At 37.9% G+C, this 27,359-nt stretch overlaps 1 protein-coding gene and 1 long non-coding RNA gene across 6 annotated transcripts in view; one reads left to right on the top strand and one right to left on the bottom strand.

The window, feature by feature from the left end:
* The window catches only part of LOC147817186 (uncharacterized), a 69,132-nt gene that overhangs the window by 17,133 nt on the left and 24,640 nt on the right, over positions 1-27,359 (bottom strand). The window lies entirely within an intron of this gene.
* Positions 19,875-23,386, top strand: LOC111647715 (pro-adrenomedullin-like). The gene is made up of 4 exons (XM_023397360.2): positions 19,875-19,990; positions 20,380-20,495; positions 21,245-21,379; positions 21,817-23,386. Exons 2-4 carry the CDS (start codon positions 20,392-20,394, stop codon positions 22,100-22,102), a joined length of 525 nt encoding a protein of 174 aa, XP_023253128.1. The 5' UTR covers positions 19,875-19,990; positions 20,380-20,391; the 3' UTR covers positions 22,103-23,386.

The following is a 27,359-nucleotide window of genomic DNA, read 5'->3' as shown; positions in this document are numbered from 1 at the left end:
TTAATAGTTAAACAAATCCTGGATTGAACACTATTAATAATTAAACAAGATTTAATATTAAGGCTGTGTATTGTTTTAAAGTTTCTGATACTATTGCTGATAAAATAGTTTAGAGTTTTCTTTGGTAATACTGAAACAATACTTTGTTCATGCCTTAAGAGAAATATTAACATGTTCTCACGTAAAAAATTTGTCGAGATGTAAGCAGTCCCACTTTTACTAAACAGTCTCATAATTGATCTGATGCACCTGATACTTTAATCATTCATCAAGTTAAAATGGCAAACACTTGTTTCCAGCTTCTCAAATGTGTGAATTTGCTGTTTTTCTTTGTTTTATATCATTTAACTTGAATAAACCTGGCTCTGAAAGCTTTAGTTAGTAGTAGTGTGTGTAGTAAATAAAATTGTAAATCTGTTTGCTCTCTGATACTACAGACACATTTTGATCAGGACCAAAAAATTGCAGTTGGATTCCCAGCCCTTGTGATACTATGAGATTTTTTGTTTTAAATGTTGTCCTGATTGATATCATCATGTACATCAATTTCTGAAAATCATGATGTTGTTTTCAAACATACAGTCCAGAACTACAACAGCTGACCATGGTCAAGAGTAAAATAAAATTTGGACTAGTTTTCTTACTGTTCAGTACACAAGTGTGTACTGAATATTGCATAGGGTATCTTAAGACTGTAAATCACAGGAAACAAATAAAGCTGCATCTCAAATATGTTAATTTGATGATGGTGCTCCAGTTTAAATCAGACTAAAAATGAACTGGAAAACTGACTGTGGTCAATCTGCAGGTCAGGAACTTTTCCTCCCCTTCAAGCAACCTGACAATGAGCAACTAATCCAGACAAAATTAAATATGCGTAAATGAGAACAGAAAAACAGTATCTGAACATTATGCAAAACAGACCAGCTTGTAAAGTCTCCACTTTTAGAACAGAGCCCCCTCAAAAGATCCCCAACTAAGTTAATTCACTCCATGCTCCCTCCGTATCGTGCAACAGTCGTTAATTTGAGTGAGACGGGACAGACCAAACAAACACACACAGAATACGTTCCCAAAAATCTGTGGTCCAGATGCGCTCAGCACATACCGCAGCTGCACTAACATTGCTTTATGCAACAAGATGGCCTGTCATTAACGCCAAGTGCCGCGCCGGATGCGCTCTGTCAACCCCCCTGCCTCCCATCCCTCTTAGCTCCCCCCACCGCCCCCCATAACCCCCAGCAGCGTCTGTATCCCATCATCCTTCTCTCTTTTAAACATCCTCACACTCATCAGCCTGAAGTTATGAGGCTTGTGGCACGCGTGCCGCATTCCTGGGAGGTGATGCGAAACAGAAATGCATTAAATTCCCGATCTGGAATCCATCGCTGGGGGTGTGTGTGTTTTTGTGTGTGTGTGTGTGTGTGTGTGTGTGTGTGTGTGTGTGTGTGTGTGTGTATGTGTGTATGTATGTGAGCAGCAGTTTGGTGGTGGTGGGGGGGTCTTAAGTTGGAAAATAAGGATAAGGCGGGGTTAAGGGGTCTCACTGGCCCCTCAAGTACCAGAGCATCTGTGATACAAAGTGTCTAAAGGCGTCTGAGGAATTCAAAATATATAGGGTTCGAAAGTTTTAGGAATTCAGGGTAGTTACAGCGAATAAGGTTCTCGGGAGCCCGGGGGCCTGTGGAGGTTTACGGAGCAGAGGGGTACTTGTGGGACAGTAAAATAAAACGCCTGCAGAACATTTACCTTCCTTCACAGTATCGCATATGACAAATCATGGACCCCAGGGGTATGATACAGTCGTATTAAGAGTTCAGTGAAGCATCTGGCGAGAGAGTAGACAAAAATAGCACATCCCTGCATTTTCACATTATACATCTCTACGGAAGATTAAAAGGTCCCCGAAGAATTCCTGTAAGGGTCAACGACGCAAACAGATGTCCTCCTCCACCTCATAAAAATGAAAAACACCAAAAGTGGGTCCAGAGAGTGAGGAATTAACAGCAGCATTCCACTTCACACCAACTACAGTGTCTATTACTGTAAAGAGTGGCTTTGCCTCGCTGGTGGAATTTCACCTTCAACCTTATTTCACCTGCATGTCATCTCTCTTGTCCACCAGCACGTTCTCTGCAAATCACCCTCCTGACATTTCACAAAATCACATTAGAGTTGGATTTGTGTAATGTGGGACTTACACCAATGACTGAAGGTTTTAGTTTAGAGATTTCGTGAGGTTCAAGGGTGCAAGGAGACGGAATTTGGGACAAAGGATCTGGCTCCAATCAGTGCATCTGACTGAGGTTGACTCTGCACCCACAGGAAGGCCGAGCCCGAGGCCACAGCGGGGAAATCAAACCCATCTTTCTCAATTGTTCATTCCAGATATAAATATCTTCTGACAACGCAAACAGCCAAGCTAAAGGTGAGCCGTGTGCCACTCTGACCTCCCATTTGTATTTTTACCCTTATAAGTTAGAGGTTACTGTGAATACATGTAAAAATATATGCACACACAATTACCTACCTCATATGTGAAAAGCATGCACACAAATACACGCACTTACATGCATGCATAGTATTCACACCTGGGTGCACACATGCAGAGGCATCTAAATGCATGCATTCACAGTCACTACAGACCTGAATGCCCACGCTCAAAAGTATGAATGCTGCACAAGCACATATGCACACCGCAAAACACATAAATACAGCTAGACACACAACTTATACCTACATCTTAATGTGCTACGGGTGTACACACAGCTGCACAGAAACGCACACGTGCACCAACAGAGAATTTAAAAAAAATTCAACTTGAACTTTAACAAGGACGTTGTGAGGTGACTGGTTGTCTACGTGGTCCTACTCTATCTGTGAGGAATGCTTTACGTGACAAGACAGAAAGACTTCAAAAGTCAATGTCTCATCCTTTTCCTCCCCCATGAACACAAAAGAATGTGTGGCAAGGCGCAAATATAAAACACAAGTGTTTCTTTGGAAAAAAAAAAAAAACTCTGCAACCCCCATGGACTGTGCTGCACTCCTGCCAGAGCATGAAGTTATTCATTTTTCAGTTGAAACCGTCTGACTTATGACTGAGCCAAGTTTGGAGCTGGCCTCTTACCAGAGCATTGTTTACCAGCATCCTATTTAATTGCACACAGTATATGAAATCATGCTAAAAATACCCAAGCACAGCAGGCTTAAAGGAAGCAAGTCAACGAGTCAGCAGAGCTCTTCTTTACCAGGTGAAAGGCCAAGTGGTTGATGAGGCTATGCCAAGGGTAGAATTACCTGCACGCTCCTGTGTCATCATCCCTTCCCTAAACACGCACCATTCTCTTTCTGCACGATAAGTGTGTCATCAAGGTTAAATTGCAGCTGCTATTTATGACCACAGAGCAACATAAACCGCTTTCTTCTCTAGTCAAAAAAGACAATGACTCAGAGGCAATGGCACCTAATCTTAACTGTCTTGATCCTCCTGTGGTGAAGATTTTTGCTGTTCCTCCGCCTCCATACTACATCCCTTACTGACTTTGTCAAATTACTACAGTTTATGTTCAACATCCTTTTGAGTCAATGTGACTTCCCAGAAATTCCTGTCATAATGTTTTAGAAAATTTGAGTGCAACTTTTGCTAAAGGGAGACAGTCACTGACAATGTAAAACTCTTTTCAGACATGCACGTAAATGTGCTGTCACACGTCTGAATAATCGAACAAGTCACTTTTACATAGAAGTCATGATAACAACAAGTCTGGCGCATTTGTGAACTGAATGCTGTCAAATTAACAAACAATAAATATGGACAAAGAGGAATTGAAATATTACATCTTGCTCGTCTTTAGGAGCACTGTAATTTTTTTTACTGTATTCTCATCTTGTATCATCTCGTCGGGAAGAAATAAAATCTGCTTAATAAACCACTAATACCATTTAAAGATTTTTGTCATGTGCAAACATGGAAAACCACAATAGTAGCAAACCCTTTATATATTTGGGATTTTTATTCATCCCAACTGCAGGGATGAATGAATGAATGAATGAATGAATGAATGAATATGCAGTTTGAGAGCAATTAGTGACTAAATTAGATTTAGTCTTTTCATTGAATGCTCATGTACTTTCAGGCTGTAGCTGCAATACTTACAAATAAACAAATGTTCTATCAATTGACTAATTGATAAATTTATCTGCATTTATTTTGATAATAAATTAATTGTTTGCAAAAAAAGTGTTTTCAAATGTGAGGATTCACTGCTTTTCTAGGTCTAACATTATTGTAGATTTTTGGGTTTTGGAGAATTGGTTGGACAAAACAAGACATCTGAAGAAGTTGAAGCTGAAGATACTGTGTTGGGAATTTTACACTGTTTTCTGATGTTTTATAGGCCAAATGATTCATCACGAAAATAATTAGATTAAACACACAGTATGTAACTTCTGCCGCTAGGGGGTCTGTCAATCGAAACAATAACAAAAATATGGCGTTTGGTGATGTCATGAAGTAAAGTGGGATCATGAGAGTTGTTGTGTTCACCATCACTGCCATCAGCCTTCTCAGGATTCCTTCAGTCTTAAGTCGTTCAGGAGGTTTTTGGCGGGAGCTGAATTGTGCACAGAGGTCTCCTCCTCTTCAAAATAAACAGACCAGGTGATTATAACGAGTAAAAACACTAACTAAAGCAGTTTCTCTCTACAAGTCACTGTTTCGCCAACGCTGTACAGCGGATGCAGGACGTCAGGGAGGAGCTAGGAGACGAGACTGCCGCTAACCTTTGGTTCATTAGTTATCAGTGAAACTATCGAAACAGACATTCAGGGGGTTTTTACCGGCAGCTGAATTATCCACAGGGGTGTACGCTCCATAACAAATTGAGCAGGGATCAGAACCGGTAGAAACACAGAATAAAGTGGTTTCACATTAAAAACAGTGATTCACCGATACTATTCGGTGGGCATAGGATGTCTTGGAGGGGCTTGCAGCTGAGCTGTCTAACATTTGCTTGGCTTTTTCTCTGATAACTTAAGATCCAAATGTCCGATGGCTAAAATCCTTCACCCAGTTAATATACATAGTTGAAGACTACCAAGATCTAAAAAGTGTATTTTCAAAATGTTAAACCTGGATAAAATGTCAATTTTGAACTTCTGGCAGGCAACCACAACACTGATGCATACGCAAAGGGGATATGATGTCATTGGCAGACGACCAAATGACACGTACAGTTACTGTGATCTAAAATCATATTTCTCTAGGTTTGAGAATTGTTGGAAACTTTCGGGAAAATGTGAGTACACAACTCAAAAAAAAAAAATTATATAAAATAACCAGCCAATCGCTATCAAGAAAGAATAAAAGATGACCTTGATGAGATGAGAATCATCAATTGATGAGTATTTACTGTGAGAAGCAGGTGTGTATCTCTTGTGCTTGCAGTGGTCAGGGCTGAACGATTTGGGAAAATAATGTAATTGCAATTTATTTATTTATTACCAATATTGCGATTTAAAATGCAAATATTTTTTAAAGTCCTTTTTCTTCTGTATTATTCAAACAAACACAAGCAATAAATAATTCTATGTTATGACTAACACAATATTAGATCGATTAAACAAACTGTTCTTTCCTGGAGGCCAGGCCTATATGTCATGATTAGATGATGCATGAAGTGATATGAAAGATATTATTTTTATTTAACTATTTCAATCACAGCAGGATATTGACTGATTTGTTTATCTTACAGCCTTGTAAGCATGTAAAATTGTCCATCATGATGCAGAAGTGGTTCTCTTCATGGAGATCCCAGCTGGCAAGCAACTCTCTCAGGCCGGCTGCAATGTTTTCCCGTGTGGTTGTCTGGGAAGTAGGCAGTTTGAAGGCAGCAAGCTTTGAGGTTGAAGTCTTTAATGAAATGCACCATAAGACTCTCCGCTGTACGGCTTGACCACATGTCAGTTGTAGTAGGGAAACACTCAGCTGTTTTCAGCTCCGCTGTGAGTCTCAGCTTGTATTTTTTATATACCTCCGGTAAGGCAACCTGGCCATGATATGTGCGGGAGGGTACGCTGTACCGCTTATCCAGTGTATTTAAAGCCGTAAACCCAGGCTTGGTCACCGTGCTGAGAGGCATCATACCTTTCTCTATGAACTCTGTTATTGCCTGAATAATTTCCCTGTGCCGTTTTGAATTACGTTCATATGGAATTATGCTTTCAAACATTTCGGTCAGTGATCCTGGTCGGGTGGTATTTGGCTTACCTGACACACTGGTGGTCGGCATTTTAGCCATGCAACTGTGGTACATGGCTTTGAGGTGTTTTTTTAAGTGCTGATACAGGTTAGTAGTGTTGCCCTGTGACGTAGCAACGGTAGCAAGGCAGGTTCTGCCATTGTACAACAGGTCAAAGTGTGATATTATCGCAAATGCGATTAATCGCTCAGCCCTAGTGGTCATTAATGAAGCTTTCAATTGAAAATTAAGTTTTAAAATCCACCACTAATGCAGCCTGTGAGAGGACAGAGCACACGCACATCACTTTAGAAATGACCAACAACACTACTTCTCATCTACTAGGAACCAAATATCCTTTGAGGCTCTTTACGTAAATGCCCTGTCATGTCTGCACAAAGATGTGAGGAACATTCACATAGTCAACAAAGATGTCAAATGAATGACAAAAGGCCATCACTTTAACACAGACAGATGAAGCCAGCAATGTTCTAAACCAATGAGAAAGTGTCTGAAAAGCTCTTAAGAAATCCTCAAAACCACCAAAACAAGAGAGGTGAGGTGCTATTAGAAAGTGCGCAGCAAAAAAAAAAAAAACAACAAAAAACAGTAAACTAAATTCCCAGAGTTACCCAATCCATCTCTCCACTTCATTTGAAAGTGATGAAACATGCCTTAAACTATAAAGTCCTAATGAGGACAATGTGACAGTAATCCTTTGGCTCCAACACTGGAGATAAAATCCCCAATTCTAATGAAGTGTTATACAATCATTGAGCTCACAAGAGTGCCAGGGTCACATTTCAAAGGGTCTTAATCACTCAGTGTAGAGAAGGGGGTGATTGATGGCCAGAGATACTTTCTACATTTATTTTTTTGTTGCACTATCAACGCAGCATTGGGTGAGGACCATGGCCTTTCAGTATGCAATGCCTCCGTGACAGCAGATGACTCATGGCAGCAGAATGTGATGGAACAGGAAACATCATTTGCAATTACACTGTTAACTTCACAGGGATAACTATATTAAACATGCTATTTTCGAAACACATTTATGGGCCACTTGTGGGACATCCATCTGCTGGAATTGGAGGAGACAATGTGAAATGAAGCTCCAAAACATCTTGGAAATGTGATCTACGTTAGCTCTGCTTGTTGCCTTAGTACAAAAATAGAAAGAATAAACAACTGTAGACAGTGACCAACAACTCCTAGAAGTTACACCGGGTATGAGTGTATGTGAATATACTTGGATTTATTGGCCGAGGACAAGGAATGTATTACTCTAAGATGCACATATACCCACGTATACACAGTGAGAAATGTAGCCGTAACAAGATATCAAAAGCCCTAAACCTGATCACAAATCATTTAGAATAGAAAAGCAGTTGTGTGCCAGGAAGGTTGCCAGTTCAACTCCCCACACCAGCAGGAAAATGTTTGTGCTATCAGAGAAAACAGGAAACCAGCTAAATGTACGGGGCAATTAACAAGCTGTGTTACTGTTAATGTGAAGCAGTGCATTGCTGGAAGACAACAAATACACTTGAATTTTCTTGAAGAAAATGTCAGGCAATTTTCACATGGTTGTACTTTTAAAGCCAAAATTGTTACATAAGCATCCATTGCATGTCATTGTTTGTTAGTGTGACTCACAGAGAGGTGTTTAAAATCAAGTAAAAGCACCACATCCGCACTGAGAACAGATTCTAGCGGGAGGTTTCTATAAATATTTAAAGGACAGAAAGTAAGGTATTTATTGGCCAATAGTACAAAATGGACAATATATCTGTGGGTGGTTGACAATGTTGTTGATCAATCAATGACTAATCTGCCAGGTGCAGAGATTTCTGGCTTTCAAAACATATTTTCCATCCTGCACCCCACCCACTGGAATTTCAAGACTCTCCAAATCGATCCCTGACGTATTTTCACTTTCAACGCAACAATGAAAGACAAGTGAGAAACCAATATCACCAGACACGTCAGCTATAAAACACAAATATGTGCCAGTTGCAGGTCAAAAAGCAGACTTAGCATGCTGATATCTCTATCTTATCTTCTGTTAAAGGAACTGACAAAGTAACTTCTCTCCATCATGCAAATATGACTTCATGTGTCACACGGTTGTGAAATCTGTCTATTGATGTATTAATAAATACATCACGTTGTTGTAATAAATGAAAACTAGTTACAACTAAACAATAACAGTTGATTAATCAACAGAAAATTAATCTGTGACAATTTCATTAAACAATTTATAGTTAAAGTCTAATCTAAGTTAAGAGTTTTAAGCAAAAGTAACAAATACTGACTTGTTCCAACTTTTCAAATGAGAATATTTCTGTTTTTTTCTAGTTTTCTTAATCTTCTATGCTGTTAAACTGAGTATCTTTGGGTTTTGGACTTTTGGTTGGAAAAGAAAAGAAATTGTGATTTTGCTGAAATTATAAACCAAACCAATAATCGAATAGGAAAATTAATTGAAAGACTATTTTCATTGCTAAGATAAGATTTACTTATGATGAATATAATCATTAGTCAATGCTAGGGCAGGCAGGAATATAGAAAAAGCAAAAAGAACCTAAAAAAACAACTGAGAAAAATACTCACAATACAAATGATACCTCTGGGTTTATTTTTATGCCATACTAGCAGCAGCTCCATGGATTTTAATGTCAGTCATGTTAGTTGGTCCACTACTTTGGTTCACACTGAAATATCTTACAAACTATTGCATGGACATTCACAGTCCCCACATTCAATTACAATTCATAAACATAAATAATTGTGTTTGTGTGCTCAATGTTTCCCTCATTCCTTTCCTTCCCTCATTATTTATTGTGAGTCATTCAGTAAACTGTTTCGATACTATATTAATATTTACTATATATACATATGTGGCAAATCTCTCAATGAGTGAGATTTATAAAGCGGAACCACGGCTTTATAATTCTGACGAAAAGAATGTGTATGCATTTTTCTGGTTACGTGTGTACACATAGGTTAAATCATGAATCTAGAGAGTTTTATGCATCTGGCCCCTGGTCCCCAAGGATCAACTTAATTCCCTGACCTTTCATCTCAGTGCAGGGGTTTTCAAAGGCTGCTCTTTATGTATATTGTTTAGTTTTGTGTTTTGTGCTATTCCGTAGGCATTGTTGAGTTTTATGTCTTATTAAGGCCCTCTACGGAGGGGCATTGCAAACCAGCTTAGGCTATAAATAATGTAAGTATACTATATATACTTGTCCCTATACAAATAATCATTAATAAATAAAACTAATGGATTACTTTGATACTGCAGAAAACGTGATTATTCCCAGGAGAGTTCTGGAGTTATGAGGAGAATCTGTTTTGATATGAGTTGATAATACATCTCATCTGGCCTGGGAACACCATATGATCTCCAAGCAGGAGGTGGAGAAAATGTTGCTGGGGAGACAGAAGTCTGGACTACCTTGCTTGACCTGCTGCCACCGTCAACAGACCCCAGATGCTGAAAATGTATAGATGGATGGATGATATCGGAGATAATGAGATTGCCCCCATAAACTGTGTGTCATGTTGATAAATCGACCAACACAGGGGGCAGAGATTACTTATTTCCAGTTGTTTCTAGAACAATGACATGCACCTATCCATTTCACCAAAAAGTTTGAAAATCTCTCATCTAGCACCATCATCATTTTGTCCAATACTTGGGATTATGATGTAATACTGCATAACTATTGACATGTAATCAGCCTATGCTGCACTTTGGTACTAATTGGAAAATGTCAGCATGCTAGCACTTTAAAATAATCTATTGAACATTCCCATAGACTTGTTAGAAACAATAATAGTAAAATCTTTGATAAGACATATTTAGTACTAATTTGTGAAATTTATTTTGTGAATGCTATCTGAACATCTGGTGTATGATTAAGTCAAAAGATATGAAATTGCAGGTACAGTGTAAACTACTGAAAACATAACTATGTCTGTGTTTATGTCTGTGTTGAAATGCTCCACCGTGTTTCATGAATTTCACAAAAATGCCACTATTTTTGGCAATATTGACAGTGCTTTAAAGTGATATATCAAAGCCTGTCACAAAATGGTCAGAATATCAGATAATTTACATCTGTGGTTTGACAATGTGCTGAGATTTCTGGCCTTCAAAGTCACTTTCTGGTTTGTTTTGGAACAAAATCTCAACCCCACTGATTTTCTGACATGCTACCCTCATAACATCAGTCTCAGTATCCGAACATTGTATGTCATCTTGGGGGCATTCACTTATAAGACGCTGTGTGAGTATATCTGACTGCCAAATGTATACCAGGTGGGTACCACAGGATGCATACACTTGGCAATAAGAGGTCAAGTGGTAGTGAGAATAACTATAACACATCTAAAATACAATTCCCAAAAACAATTCAACATCACATCTTTGGTGCACGACAGTCAAGGTTTCTCTGCACAGAGCAGCCACTGTTTATGTGGCAGTTTGGCATCTGGACACTTATGCCTGCCACAGTCCATGTGATGAGGGATGATGAGACAGATTTCTCTTTTAGGGCTGGACGATATGGACCATAAGTCATCTCTTTATTTTTAGGCTGAATACACAATATCTATCTCTATCTAAAAATATATCTATTTTTTTTTCTCCAAAGTGGGCTAAGTGTTCAGTTTTAAGTGAAAGCCACATGTGAAATGTCACAATGTCTTATTTATACAGACTGATCAAAAAATGCAAAGACATGGTTTCCTTCCCTGTTTGAAAATATATAGCTGCAAAACGTGTAAATTAATAATTATATTAAATGAGTAGCCTATATTAAATAAAAATAGGCGTATCTCTGAGAATGTTCCTTCAGTTGTTTTCAATAATAACAGACTGTTCAAAATAGAGTACAATTACTGTAAAAACATACAGCTGTGTAAACAATAAAAATGTAAAAAAAAAAAATTAAATAAAAATAACAGGCCTATCCTGTTAATTTCAACAAAATCCAAATCATCTCTAAATACAGTGGAAATCACTTAGTGATAAAAAAAAAAAAAGCTTGGGACAGAGTTATTCCTATACAAATGCTGTTAAAATAATTTGCTTACAGTGTTCATTTCATATCTGACAACATATGGAAACAAATAAAACTTTTGTAACCTCCAACTGCAAGCTGTCATATGCTCAGCCTCTCTTCTTACTTATATGTACGAGGTGTTTGGACTGCCACAGTGTAACGGCCGGTAACAACTGCCCCTTTCTGCTCTGTATTTGTGCTTGCTGTGTACACGTATGCGCCATGTGATATCTTTACCACTGTGGCTCAGTGAGTTTGCCCTCCTGTTCCTGTTCTGCTCACGTTTTGGGACTTTTACAGTGCATAATTATCATCCCTGCTCTCTCACAGCAGCAGGTGTGTTATGTGACTTGAGCTGTTGTAGGAGAACTTTTTTGCGCTCAGATGCAGAGGGAGAGTGGTGGCGGGGTGGGGTTGAGCGAGAAAGGGGAGAGAAGGGATGCAAACACTGGCACTGCTTTACAGAAGAAATGGCTTGTGTAACGCAACAAACTATATTGATATAAACCTCTCAGCCCTAATCAAATACCAATCCAATTCAGCAATTGCTCTCATGAAAAAGAAAAAGACTGATGGTTTGACATTCATTTGATCTAAGGCACAGAATGATGCTGTAATGCTGAAGCCCAAAAGTAAGTCTGTCTATCCATCATATAACATCCTTCAGTTTACATTTGCCAGCATTTATGTATGTATGTATGTATGTGTGTGTGTGTGTGTGTGTGTGTAGAAGAAAACACAAAAGGGGCTGCTTTGGTGGAGAACGATTGGCCCCGTGAATGAGACAATGAGTTCAAAGGCTCATCAGAAACAAAGCACTACACATTGGTTTACAATGTTATGAGACAAGACTTTACAACTTATCAGTTGGACCATCATTTTATCCTCCATCTCGATATTTGTGAGGTACAAAGCTGAACTATGGTGTTCATGTTATAAAGAAATGTGTCAGGAATGTGCCTTACACATATTTATTCAAGTCAAATAATTCTACAAGGTCCTGTGGCAAAAATTGAGCCAGATTAAACTTTTTTGCGGAACGACTGGAATTTTCCACATTGTTGTCACTGAAATGAATAAGGCTGCTGCAGTTTGCAATGTCCATTTCTCTAAATAGCCAAGTTTCTATCCAAATTTAGAACAAAGTTTAAGCAAATTTCTAGAAAAGTCTGCAAAACAAAATGCTAATTGATACATATTTCCATCAACTTCTGAGTTGAGCACACAATTTTTCCACATTAGCCAAAAAAAAACTTTGTGGTATTTGAACTTCTTCCCCCCAAAATTTCCACTCAGATTATTTATGCAAAACACCCACACAAAAAACAAACAAACAAACAAACAAAGAAACAGGGGGATGGACCCTGAACCCTGTGGAAGTGACCCTGGCGTTTTTCCAGACCAGATGGGACATGAAATCTGTCCACTGTCCTCTAGGGTGTCCTTCAACTTGAGACCCCATACCTCCACATAGAGGCATCTAGTTCGCATTTTGATCAGACGTCTAAAGCACCTCATCTGGCTCATTTCAGTACAAAGGACCAGTGATTAGTTTCTCCAGGATGTCTAAGCTCTTCACCTTGTTCAGCACCCTACAACTGAAATTTTGGACACCTGTATATGCAACTTCTTTTTTTTGGGTCACTATCCAGGGCTCATGACTATAGAGGAGGGTTGAAATGTACAGATATGCGACAGTGATGTAGGGTCTCCCCAACACCACTCTTTCTAAAGATTCATTTTTATTATGAAGATGGCTTGTAGATAAGGCAAATCAAGAACTTCACCTTACTTGGATCAATTGGGCACAATGTCCACATCATCACCGACACCACACAGCCCCGTTCAAAGTCAATATCCATCTGACCGTCACATGAGAACAGGCCCCCAAAATACCCTAACAGCACCTTAAAGTTTCATAAAATTCCAAATCCATCACAGCAATGCTTCCGTTTCCATGCTTACAGGCTTCATTCTTATAAATGGCAGCTACTTATAAACAACACACTGTGGTCATACTGTAATCTGACACAGCGTACTGTTTTTCACCCAGTTTTTGTCACCATGCCACTGTGGACAGCAGAGGCCTGCTGTGTGCCATCTCTGTTCCAAGACTGAGGGAGTTTTAGGTATTTCCCACCATCCACCACACTACAAAAACACACATGTTCTGTCTGGTTCATATATGGAATGATCAAGACCTTGATCTTCTTGCTAAAGTGGAATCTTTCTCTGACCTCAATCACAACATTACCAGCACAAAACTGGACTCTTCACATATCTTACTTACTTTACTTGACACAAGATTTAGTTTATATTCTGACTAATGGTTCTGTTCTGCCCTGCCTCATCCGGCTCTGATGAACTAGCCTCTCCGGGCAGCTGTTGAGACATTGCTTTGTGAGTTTATGTGCTGGAATTCCCATGGCAAACTTCTCAGGACTCACAGGTCCCACATGGTGTAAATCTGAAACTTGCAGTCAAAAGCCAGGCTCGCACTGGCTTTGAACAGCAATATTTAGTTGAGATCTTGAGAAAACTTGTGGAATAACTGTCAACTCTGAACCCAAGTAGTGGAAAAGGCTCCTTATTAAGTCAATATGTAACTGTTCTTACAACATTCATAGAATAACCTGTTGCAGTGAGCCTATTTAAAATATTTGGGGGGGGGGGGGGGGGGGGGGGGGGATAGATTGTATACAACGTAAAGACAGACATACACAGATAGAGATACATCTGCACAAATTTTAAGTGTTTGAATTTGAGTGGATCACACAGGCACGCTCCCACAGACATGGCTGGTGCGCCTTTGGTAGCTACCTTAAAGCTAATGCGTGTACAGTTGGTACATTGGGGACAAATAAACACACACATGGTCTAGCAGTCAAATCTTTGTGAGTTATGCAAGGCAAAATTTGCTTTATGCGTCAACACACTAACGACAATGTGAAAAGAATAATTTTATTTTTGCTAATTTGTTAAAAAGGTGAAATATCTCACATTGACATAAGTATTCAGACCATTTACTCAGGACTTAGTTAAAGCACCTTTGGCAGTGATTACAGTGTCTTCTGAGTATGACATGACAAACTTTGCACGTTTGAATTTGGGGATTTTCTGCCATTCATCTTCTCTGCAGGTCCTCTCAGGCTCTGTCAAGTTGAATGGGGACCATCGGTGGACAGATATTTTCAGGTCTTTCCAAAGATGTTCGATTGGGTTCAAGTCCAGGCTTTGGCTGGGCACCTCAAGGACATTCACAGAGTTGTCCTTAAGCCACACCTGCATTGTCCGGGCTGTGAGCTTAGGGTGATTGTTTAAAGGTATCTCTGTGTTTTGCTCCCTGTCCCTGCTGCTAAAAACACCCTCACAGCATGATGCTGCCACCACCACACTTCACCTTTGGGATGGTATTGGTTTGGTGATGAGCGGTGACTGGTTTCCTCCACACATGACTTAGACTGAGGCCAAACAGTTCAATCTTGGTTTCATCACACCAGAGAATGTTGTTTCTCATAGTTCAGGAGAGGACCATTTTGATGTTGGTCTGTCACTGAGGAGAGGCTTCAGTCTGGCCACTCTGCCATAAAGCCCAGATCAGTGGAGTGCTGCAGTGATGATTAACCTCGTGGAAGTTTCTCCCATATCCACAAAGGATCTCTGGAGCTCAGTCAGAGTGACCATCGCGTTCTTGCTCACCTCTCTTACCAAGGCCCTTCTCCCCAGATCGCTAAGATTTGTAGATTTCTCCAAATCTGTGCCTCGACACAATCCTGTCTGAGCGCTGCAGCAGTTCCTTCCACCCCATGGCTTGGTTTTTGCTCCCATATGCATTGTCAGCTGTGAGTCCTTATATTGACAGGCGTGTGCCTTTCTAAATCATGTACAATCAATTGAATTTACTCCTACCAAGGTGTAGAAACATCTCAAAGATAATGAAGAGACATTGGAGATACCTGAGCTAAAGTTGAAGTGTCATAGCAAAGGGTCTGAATATTTATGTTGAATATTCAGTTTTCACTTTGTCATTATGGGGTATTGAGTGTAGATTGCATATCTGTTACTTTCTGACAGGGTTGATAGCTGAGCAGTGGTACTGTTCTGTGACCAAAATATGTACAATTACTAAAGACAAGCACACACATACAAACAGTTACAGTTCAGATCATTTTGTCATTCCTCTAACCATATCAGTCAGGAATATGTTCGGGTGTGGAACATTGTCTTTCCCTTGGGCAAATGGCTATTTCCACCTGTAGATGGTAAATATCTGATCATGTATTTTTCCACACAAAAACAACACACATTGTAATTTTCCGTTGTTTGGAAATGAACTGGGAGGAATGCTTGGGCCTCACATTTAGACAATTGCATATTACTCAGTGCATTTCCAGGGAATATTTTCTCTCAGACCCATGAAGAAAGCCCCATGGTGTTACATACCAGTGCAGCAGAGTTAATAAGATCCTTATAATTCCTCCCTTTTTATCTCAGTAGTAATAAAAATGGAGAATGAAAACTATAAATAGACACTGAATGTCTAATAATAACACATAATAGGTTCCTGCCAATGTTGAGCTCCCATTGTGCTCTACTGACCCCTGACTGTGGAAATCAATCACAGCTTCAATCATACTCTAACCAAACACCATATTGTCTTGATTACTTTTATATGCAATGTAAAAGCTAAGCCTGCATCAACAATGCAAGGAACCCGGGAAAGCTCTTGGCCTATTGATATGGATACAATAACCATTCAGAGCCATAGGTGGTCAGACAGACATAGATCATGACTACACTCTGTTTTCAAATAATGAAATTCTGCAGCATGAGGCATGCCATCGGCATGCAAAACAGATACAGGGCAAGTAATTTAAGAACTGAAAGGGATCATGTTAAAACACAGATCATTGAATCATCTTTTGGCTTGTGAAAGGTGCAGTGTTGTTGCCATGACAGCACTGTGTGTATCTATTCGAGGCAACCAAATGCATGATCCGTGCCTCTATAGACCCATCAAACCTTCATGTGTGACTGTGTTTTATAAAATCATATCAAAACAGACCTGAAAATAGCACAGTTGCTTATAGAAACATAGCCTATGGACATGTTGAGGATGATGACTGTAGTGGCGGTTGTGGCTGTAATGTTGGCTGGGATTACATCAGCTGCATGCAGGTCAACACAAGTTGAGGGCGAAAGTTTTTGAGCAAACTGAACTCTCAGTTCAAAAGAACCAGGCATTGATTGTCCTAATTCATGAATGTTAGTCTGTAAATTCAAGCACTTTGTTCAGGCACATTCACACCTGTAGCTCAGTTAATTTGGTCCAGACCAAGGGAAAACAATTATACATTATAGCATTTCAGCTCTGATCCAGTTACTGTTCATTCTCGCTTTTTAGGAAACGAACCAAGAGCTTTAAACATTAAGTCATACAGACAGACAGGGAGTTCATTGATTAGACCATTTTATCGACTGTCATACTGCATCGTCAGCACTAAATAAACCCATGTGGGGAAATCGAATTTTTTTTTTCAAATTCTTTAATGCTTCTTATGACTTTATTTATATTCTCTGGTGTCACAAAAAAACTCACAAATATAAAGAAAACATTATTATTAGTTTTACTACGCTATACTACAAACCGAACGCATGTTAGGTATAATGGCAAACAGGTGGACAAAGGATTAAAAAGAGGTCTTTTGTACAGCAATATTTTAAGAGATATTATATTAATGTGGGATCCCTGCACTCGTGTTGTTTCCATGGTTAAATTATTTGGATAAATAATTATTTAATTTTGTAAAACGGTTTTCTTACCATTATTTCCTGAGCAGCTCAAAGCTCAGCAGATGGCTTTAATAGTGGTTTAGTTCTTGATAACATGATAAAATCACATGCAATCAAAAAAATACTGTGGTTGATCAATTTGCTTTCACACCAGAAATGAATTGCACCTGACTATGCTTGGAAGTGGACTGACAAGAAAATGCGGATTGGGAATGAACTGGTGAATACATTTTCTTTTTATGGTCCAAAATACTACAGCAAGACAAATTAAAGAGATGAAAGGTCACAGGTTTAAAATGATTCTTATATTAAATCATTTTCTATCATTTCTACACTGAATAAAGAGTGGAAATAGCAATGAAAAAGCAGAATCCGCCGTGGCTTCATTCAGTCAGAGCAGCAGAGCTCTTTGGATTCAGAGTTAAGCAGTAGTACTAGTTAAAATAAATAACATCAAAACATGAAAAGAACTAGTGTAACCTGCAGACTTTCCAGTATCTCCAAAACACGGGTCAGGACATGCCTTGTAAGTTCGTGCTGAGCTTTTCCAGAAATAACATAAGGCTCTGCTGAAGGTGTGAATGTGATTACTCACTGGTTTTCAGGACTAATAGTCCTAGTGCACCTTTTCATACACATCCCTTTGTAAAGCCCTCACTTCTTTATCATTAAAGTTGTATGCTCTATGAGGTCTGAGGTAAGTTAGGCTCCAATCCAACACCAATAACATGCTGCCAAGAAGTACAGCAAGAGTAGATATTATCTTTTAAGTAAAACAAATAGTAATTTCTGGGTTCAGTACGGCAGTTAAAAATCTAAAACAACAACAACGAAAAAATGTAAAGACGTCATAAGATTAGACATCGTTGCCATCTTGTAAAATTATTTCTTTTAACACAATGACTTGCACATTTTGCTTGTTACATAGACCTGTGGTGGCTATGTGACCAAAGCAGCTCATGATGTTTTAAAAAAAAAAAAAAAAGAATAGTTCACTTAAATATATTCCATTAAGGGTTTAAAAAATGTAATTACTACAAAGAACTTGTAGAGCATAATTCAGGTGTCTGACACCAAAAGACTGCAACAAGTTTAAAAGATGGATATTACACCAGTATTCTGGTTTTCACTGAAACCTTTCTCTCCTTTAAGGATGAAAAGATCCCCTTCAAAAGATCCACCATCAATTTTATTGTTTGTCAGACAATTGGAAGTCATCACGCTCACATTGTGAACTAATTAAGTAATAATAATAATAAACAAAATATCCTGATAAGATTTTTTTTATTTTTTTTAAATACCAGAACTCAAGATGTCCCGATCACATATATTAATGGCTCAAAACACTGACATTTACCCAACTGGTCAAGGCACATGGCCACCCACCCTGATTTCGACTGTTTGAGATTTCTGCGTCTTAAAGGAAGTTTTTCCTTTCCACTGAAGCAGGACGTCCAGTGTATTTGGATCAATCAGCTGATGAAAAGTAAGGTGTGCAAAATTTAGAAGGCTACAGCTGTTACTTCAGTTTCAGATTAATAATCAATGTATAGCTAACAATTTTGATAATTGTTATTTAAATCAATTATCAAACAAATGATAAACATTCTCTGGTTCCAGTTTCTAACACATGAGGATTTTTTTTGCCTATATTATACCTTGGGTTTCAGGCTGTTAGTAAGCATTTTGCATATAGCCATATTCTCAACTGTAAATATCTTGGATACAACTTGTTCACCTGACAGTTACACTTGCAGGTCCTGAGCAGAGATAAGTTCTAATGATGCCATTAGACACACTGAGTTTTTAAATCCTACATAAACGTTTGAGATTACTTTGTAAACAATGTGCAGGCAGTTTTTTAAGTTAATACTCTAGCTTTACATGAAATTTAACATTTATTATTTTCAATGTATTTCTAAAACATGGGACCATTTTCCTCTTTCAATGTCTCTCAATTTCTTACATCTCAGAGATAATTCATTGTAGCTAGTATCATAGACCTTAAGACGTGGTTAATCTTTACACAGGCAGAAAACTATTCCCTTGTTTAGAATGCCTAGAAGTAACTACCAGTGGATGTAAGTAGCACTCACAGAGTGATTAAACCCGTCATCTGGAGGTACACAAGTTCAGCATAAAGCACATGTTCCTTCCTTTAATTTTCACAGTGCATGTAGTTGCCATAACAACACAGCACTAATTTAAATATACTTAGGCCCTTTTAGCTACTTAAAATCACAGATGGCTAACTTGGAGGGAAACAGAATCATCCAAAAACACATCTTTTGGAACATTTCAGCTATAACAACATTTGCTTTAACTGCCTTAAAACATGCAAAGCCAATGAACCTACTCTTATAATGACCCCCAAAACAACCAGTTAAGGAATATTGAAAGAAAAATATGTAAATGACTTGGTGCACATAAGTCTCCTTTGAGAGTGACCATTTAGATCGATTAACAAAGCTCTGAAATTTACAAAACCAATTCTTTTAGCATTCTCTCAAAAAAAAAAAGCAGTGCAATAAATAAGATTGAAGATTTATACAAACTAATGAGCATTCACACAGTCATAGTTTTTGGGATTGCTGACTCGATTATAATCTCTATGTGCATGTTTTTGGTTTGACTGTCTACATGTGGGGTGGAAGGGGTTGACATGCACTGTCCCACAGTCCCTCCCACTGGGTCTGGCATTCAGGTACAGCTCCCTCCCTCCCTCTATAAAGCGTCTCATGTTAGCAGTGTAAACTTCAGACTTCAACTCATGGTAAACTCTTTACAGCCTTGGAAAAAACACCTATCCCTGATAAACAGTACACAACACACTTGAATGTGTGCCATTAATTCTTTACATCACATTACAAGCTAGAGCCTGAGGTAAGTGACTTTTTTTATAATTTTAATCTAAGTTTAAGATTATTTTTAAACAATTGCTAAAGACCTCTTTAGGTATTTGGAAATGTAAATACCCGGTAAAATTTGGGGATAGAGTTTGAAGGACTAGTAGTTGAGTACACACTTTCATTTTTATCCAGTGATGTTGGCTGTACTGATATATGGATGTCTCATCAATAACCCGATTTTCAAAGCCATTAACATTAATTTGTAATTTAAAAAGTGACAGATTGTTTCTTAACCACTCTGTTGTTCAGCTACAAAGGCTTGCCAACTGGTAATTAAAAGCTGTCTTCTAATCAAACACCACTTGTGGCAGCAGTTCAGACTAATCCTCATAAATTCAATTTCTGTATCTTTGCTATTGACAGCTCACAGCCAAAATGAGATTAGCCCTGCAGACTGTCATCTGCTGCTGTGTTTTCACCATGGTCCTGCCACTGGTAAAAGGTGCCACAGGGGAGCTCAACTCCAGCTTGAAAAAGAGGTGTGTTTATTCTTGAGAAAAAACAACTTATTATTTAATCCTTCAGCATTCAAATGATGTGCTCACCCCTAACACAAGAGATTCATCACATTATGTCTATTAGTATAGGAGAACAAGTGAAGGAACTATCCCTGAGCAGTTGAAGTTCAGTTTTGCTATAGCTCAACAATTGCCTACAGAGATTTGACAGTTTTAAAAAGCTAATAACTACATTAGCCAAAGCCTAAACACATAAAAACATTTCTGACAAGGCTCCCTAAAGTTCCTATATCGTACTACAGAATAGTGATAGTGAAGCTATATTATGAGTGGGGTATCTTACAATAATAATAAACTTGTCACTGTTCTGTGGTGGAAAAACTGTGCAATGGAGACACCGTTTCTAAACTATCTCAAACATTTGGCACAATTTCTTGTTTCTTAGTGGTCTGCATATAAACTGATGCCAATATTTCTGTCATAAGATAATATTGGTCAATATACAGGCTGGGGAGATTTATTGGTCTGGAAATTTTAGCTTTTGAAGAATCAAACGATATTTTCTTGAAAAAAGTAAAGATGTCCTGCCTTTATGATACTAACTGATCCAAGAAAACATATTGAGCTACATTGGCATCAAATCAAATCATGTCATATTTTGGATGTATAACGCTGTTACTTTGATATCATCACTTCATGTCTGTACCCAACAATTTCTCTTTGAATTAATGCCAGTTGCTATCACAGCCTCTTCTGTTTCTGTGTTGCAGGTTTAAAATATGGCTGCAGGGCCGTATGAAGAGAGACCTGGGCAACAGCTTAGTGACAGCCAATGAAAGGCACTCTGACATCCACGTTGGACCACAGCAGGGCGAGAATGCAAAAGCTGTCTCACCTTCATTAAGGTAAGAAGGAAAGCTGCATTTTGGGTGCACTTTTGGCCTCATTTGATAGCTGACAGTTAAAGATAGATAGGAAACACGATGATAGAGAAAAGGTTAAGAAATGCAAGAAAGGTCCCCAGCTGGAATCGAACCGGGAGTATCAAAGTTATATGGTGTGTAACCATTAGGCTACCAGGAGACCCCCAAAGTACTACATTTATTAAGTGCTCTGTAGATGCCACCTGATAACACAGGAGTTAAATTCCAAATGAAATGACAGCCATGTAAGAAAAGAAGACTGTGGATGATCTATCCTCTATTTAACTGTTGTAAATGTGAATGAATCTTAATGACAAGTTGGATTTAAACCCTGTCAAAATATGTGTTTCTAGGTCATATTCATCTACTCTGGAAAGCAGTCTGAAAATAGAGCATAAATATTACTTTTTCTTTTCCAGCTTTGGCTTAAAATTCAGACCTAGGAGGTCATCATCCAAAGCATCCGGCTGCGTCCTAGGAACATGTGTATACCACGACCTGATCCACCAACTGCATAAGATTCGGAACAATGACCAAAAAGAGCCCAAGGCCCCTCCGGAAAAGATTGGCTGTACGGGCTACGGGCGCCGTCGCCGCTCACTCCTGGATGTCTCTCAGTTTGCCCTCCAGTCAGGAAGACAAAGAAGGAGCACTGAAGCTGGTCAGCAAGTCCACATACACAAAAGCAAATGCACAGTGGCCTAAGACATGCATGGAAAGGCAGAGGAGAATCCTTGTCGGGATTTTTTTGCTCACAGCAGATGAAGATAAGTCCCCTCAAAGGTTTTATTCTACAGATTTACAACTAGATATGCAAAAAGAACAGCTGCTACATCTGTACTGCCCATCAGAGGAAGCTCAGGTCATTCTGGATGAAAGCAAGATTCCAAAAATAGATACTGAGAAGTTTGTGTGCGTATGCTTAGTGTGTCTGAGCGAGTGTGTGATTTATGGATGAATTCAAGTCAGACTTGTGGGACTTGACAAGAATGTCTGTCTCTTCTTCAGCTTCCAAAGTGAGCTAAGCAGCTGAGATAGAAGACAATTCCTGAAGATCTTGTCCAAAACGCCCACAAACTGAAGAGCTGCAATGAGTAAATTACTGGGGCCACAATGGGGGAGAATTCTTTTCAAGAAACTGACATTATTGGACCCCAAACTGTCACATTCAGGATCCCCTCACAAGTGAAATGAATGTGGTGAAGTGCAATTTATACAATATGTACCAAGCCTATACATAGTTTAAAAATATGTAATTATCAGCTTGTATATAAGGATATATAAAGCTACCTTATATTTAAGCATACAATACAATTATATTTTTATACATCCAAAACACATATTGAACATGTCTTTTACTTTTAACTTCAATGAAGTATCTGATGCATCTTAACTGTGTAAATAATTATCTTGTCCTGTATGTGAATTAAGTATCTTATAACTGAGTTACATGTATACCAACTATCTTTACATTATTGTGATGATAATACTTATTAGAAATCAATCATATTAGAGATGTTTTAAAGATATTTGTTTCAATGGTAAAAGTCATACACAGCAACTGAAAAGCAATGAGGAAATTTAGTTTTTGGCCAGACTTTAGAAGCAATGATGGATGATGAAAAGGCTGTTTTTGCTATGACGTAGAAGGACTGATGAGCTAATACAAGTGTTTTGCTGCCATCTAGCTTTACAGTAGGCTACACGTAGCCAATGCAGGGCCAACTATTTCAAAATCAGTGCAGTTTCAAGAGACCTTACTATGGTAACATTAAATGTTTCTTCTTAAAAAGCCTTAGTTTTGACATTTACCTGCTTATTTGAATGTAATAAATCACAATTTACTCATGAATCAACTAAAATTACTTGAAATGGTATATGGTAACATGATTTATGTCTTGTTGTGGCAAACATGACAGACATTGAAATTGTTTTCAGCTGGCTGCAATGTCCTTTTTGGAAATAAATGAATCAATGCAACAATGAAAAGATCTTGAACTCTGATTTTATGTGACCTAATATTAAATATTCTGCCTGTGCGTGCGTGTCCTGGTGTTAGACGCCACATAGGCAACACAGGATATGTCCCTTGTCATTTTATGATTTTGGAATATGCAGTTGATGTTGTAGTTAATGTGTCTATAAAATACAGTGAGCAGATCAAAAAACCTGGAGTGATTCTTGATGCTGATCTTAACTTTAAAAGTCATGCCATCAACATAACTACATAACATATCTTAACATTATATACATAACAGCTTTCTATCTTTTGAAGAATATATCCAAAGTTAAAGGTTTCATATGTCAAGCAGGTTCCCTAAAACTGGGCCATGCATTCATCTATAACAGATTGGATGTCTGTAATGCTTTCTATTAGATGACTAACACAGACAGGCAATCTCAAGGCAGCTCATTCATAACGCAGCAGCAAGTCCTTATACAAACGCAACACACGCAAATACAAACATATATAAAACATATATAAATGTGTATATATAACACTGGCTTCCAGTACAACACAGAATTAACTTCAAAATTCTGCTGCTCGTCTATACAGCATTTAAGGGTCCGGTTCCAAAGTTTATAACTGACCTGCTCACTCAGGTACAGTCCAGCAACCAGAGCACAGGTCATCAGGCAGTTATCTTGAACTGCCATTATGTATGAACAGTGCTATACAAATAAATGTTGACCTCACTAAATATAATTAAATCCTGATTTTTATACAGTCCAGAACATGTGAACCAATGGTGCACATTCCATTCTAAAAGTAACACTGTTTATCAGCTACACTGTCTAAAAGAAACACATGCACTAAGATTAAATTTGTCCTCGGTCAACATGTTCCTAAAATTGTGTAATCATGGCATTTCCACAAAATGAATTATGTTTTGGCAAAGACAATCCAAGTTTTGATGAATGGAGAGAAAAGAGCAACTGTGTTTTGCTGTACATCAGTAACACTCAAATGAGGACTAGATAGAGATATTAATATCCATGGAATTTGACCTCCACTGATGGTATGCAGAGTGGTAACTCTGTCCTGAAACAATTTTACCATAAATCTGGTTATTCTCATTATAACATCAAAACCTCCCCATTAGAACAAGTATATTATCATACAAAATGAATAGTTAAAGTAAAGTTATAGTTAGTAAAGTTCAAAGACATTTATCAAAATAAAGAATTCTTAAATCAAATCAAGATTTTTTTGTAGTTTCTTCAAATGATAATCAGTATTTTCACCAGATGTTTGTATTTGTAATAAAATGTAGTTTTCTGTAGTAGTATTTTTGTCTTTGCCAGGTCCATCTGTAAACTACTTTTTTTTTTTTTTCAATTCTTTATGTTTAGGGCAGCATTTTATTTTAAAGATCATACCACAGGAAATCATACTTTAGTTCCCTATGCCATCCACAGTTTCAGAATTTTATTTGGGAGAGGTTCCTGGAAGAAAATATAATAAACTAAGTGAAATCAAATCAAATAAACAATAACAAAAAGGTCAGAGTAAAAATGAAAAAACAATACAAGATCAATCATTCAATACTTCACTAAAATATGCCCTTATGGGCCTTACATATTTAATCCACTTGGTCCAAAGTTTAATAAATTAAGTTTTCTTCAGACGGAGAGAAAAGTTAATATTTTCCATAACAGAAATGTCATTTACTATATCTATCCACTCCTGTATCGTTGGAGGTTCAGTAAGTAACCAGCGCCTTGTGAGCGCTTTTTTTACAAGCAGAAATCAAAACACCAAACATATATTCATCTGATTGCCTTGCCTGAAAATCAACAATTCCAGTGTGGAAAATTGCAAGGGCAGATCATTATCAAATATGATTTTTAGTACTTTGTGAAACTTGGCCACAAAGGGCCTAATCACCGGACAATCACAAAATATATGCCAGTAGTTTGCTTCCTGAAATCCACACTGTCCTCAACACTTGGCATCCCCTCCTGCAAAGTGTCTTTTCTGATTTGGTGTAATAAAGAAACAAAATACTACATTTCCACCCAAACTCCCACCACACATGCAAGTTGGTGCATTTTCACTGTAGTTTACAAACATCTAACCAATGCTCATTTGATACTGTAAGGTTGCTTTTCCATTTTTCTTTAACATATTCTATAGTGTGGGTTTTTTTTGTCATAAGGCTTTTATAAAGCCTAGAAATAACCCACTTGTTTGAATTATTTTGATAGGCATCAATAATTATCTTCAATACTGGATCATTCATGTCAGTTTTATTCATAATGTTGTGTTTAAAATGGCTGCGTACCAGGAGATATCTGTAAAAATCTGATTTTTCAAGACCATATTCTTTTTCAGGCTCTCAAAGTCTTTTAACTATCCATTTTATGTCATGAAGTAGAATGTTGTTATTACCTTTAAGATCCAGAATTTAAATCTGAAATCCATTTTATTAGGTATAAACCCAGGATCATAAGCACACCATTGAATTACTTGTAGTTTATCATCTAGTTTATATTTTATCATGTTCCAGATTTTTAAGTGGGTATTTATCAGTGGATTTTGCACACTATCTAGAAAAATTGCCAAAATTTTCATAAGCCAACACTGCCTGAATTGGTGGGTCACTTATGAAATAGATTCGATATCTTTCCATCTAGCGTGAAATGTTGTGATGCATGTGCACTCCTTTGGGAGTTGGAGTGTTTTAAATTTAATTCTGGGTTTCTTCCCCGTCAAATGAATCTAGATATTATTCTATTCAATTCAGAAAATTGTTTTAATTTCTTTCTACAGAAAGAGCTTGAAATAAGAAGAGATACCATGGAAGAATATTCATTTTAATAGAGTCAATTCTATGACTAAGACCCAGGGAAGAAATGAAATTCCATCTGTGTATATCCACTTCATTCCTTTTAAAAAGGGGGCCATTTATTTCTGACAGTGTCGAAATATTTCTTTTTTTTATTCTATTGAATATTATCTATTACATGCAGAGTCCGCCTGACATCATTTTGAGTTTGTCTTTGTGAGATAAACCCAGTCTGGTCATAATCTGAGGAAGGATCTTGTCCAGTCTTTTGGCGAGGATTGCTGTGTATAATTTATAATTGACATTCAATACCAAGATTGGTCTATATGATCCATACTCCAGTTTGTCTTTTCCATCTTTGTGAATAACTGAGATCACTGCCTCACCCCATGATGGAGGAAATTTAGCATCTGTTTAAGTTGTATTATAGGCCCGAAGAAGGCTAGGCATTAATTCAAATCTAAAGGCTTTATACCATTCTGAAGATAAGCCATTTGGGCCCAGAGATTTATTCGCTTTAAGTCTGGAGATGGCGCTATTTAGATCTGTCCACTTATCGTAGATGTTCATGTTCGATTTTGTTCCTCTGTCAGGACAGGTAGGTTGAGAGAATCAAGGAACTTGCCAATTTGCTGTTCACCCTCTAGGTGTGGTTGAGTATATAAAAACTTCAACAAAAGAATTTCATCTTGTTTATATAATACTGTTTTAGAATCTGGGTCCCTTAGTTTATATATATACTGCTTGTAAAATACAATTTTAATGTCACTTTTCTTAAATAAAATCCTGCACAGTGTCCAAAACTGCATGAATGTAGCTCACTTCAACTATTAGGGACAACTGAAAAATTCACCTTACACATAACATATAAGGCTCCATTTAAAAGGTGTAATGTTTAAGATCTGCCCAGATCTGGCCAGAATTTAAGTTTATACTGTTCAAAAAATGAACTAACACTATCAAAAGTATGTGAAGGAGCCACAGTGATGATGTCATGACCAAGACATCCATCTATTGTATTTCAGAGATATCTACTGAAATGAGAATGTTAACCAACTAGCTGTGTCCTGGGCCGTGCTGTAGTACCACTTTATGGCACTAGATGCTGTGTGAGTAAGTGTAGTGTCTAGTCTGCCCTCAGTCCCACGAAGAAGAACAACTTCCTCCAGAGC

This window comes from Seriola lalandi, unplaced genomic scaffold (genome assembly GCF_002814215.2).
Source record: "Seriola lalandi dorsalis isolate HSWRI2012SDOR001 ecotype SW California unplaced genomic scaffold, Sedor1 jcf7180002055008, whole genome shotgun sequence".
NCBI classification, from domain to species: Eukaryota; Metazoa; Chordata; class Actinopteri; order Carangiformes; family Carangidae; genus Seriola; species Seriola lalandi.
The sequence above is the reverse complement of the archived record's forward strand: the minus strand, read 5'-3'. Positions and strand labels throughout refer to the sequence as shown.

Bases quoted from the DNA above. Each gene is read 5' to 3' on its own strand.
- LOC111647715 (XM_023397360.2), top strand. From the start codon at position 20,392: ATGAGATTAGCCCTGCAGACTGTCATCTGCTGCTGTGTTTTCACCATG. The intron at 20,496-21,244 runs GTGTGTTTATTC...TCTGTGTTGCAG, and splicing joins AACTCCAGCTTGAAAAAGAG to GTTTAAAATATGGCTGCAGG. The intron at 21,380-21,816 runs GTAAGAAGGAAA...TTTCTTTTCCAG, and splicing joins GCTGTCTCACCTTCATTAAG to CTTTGGCTTAAAATTCAGAC.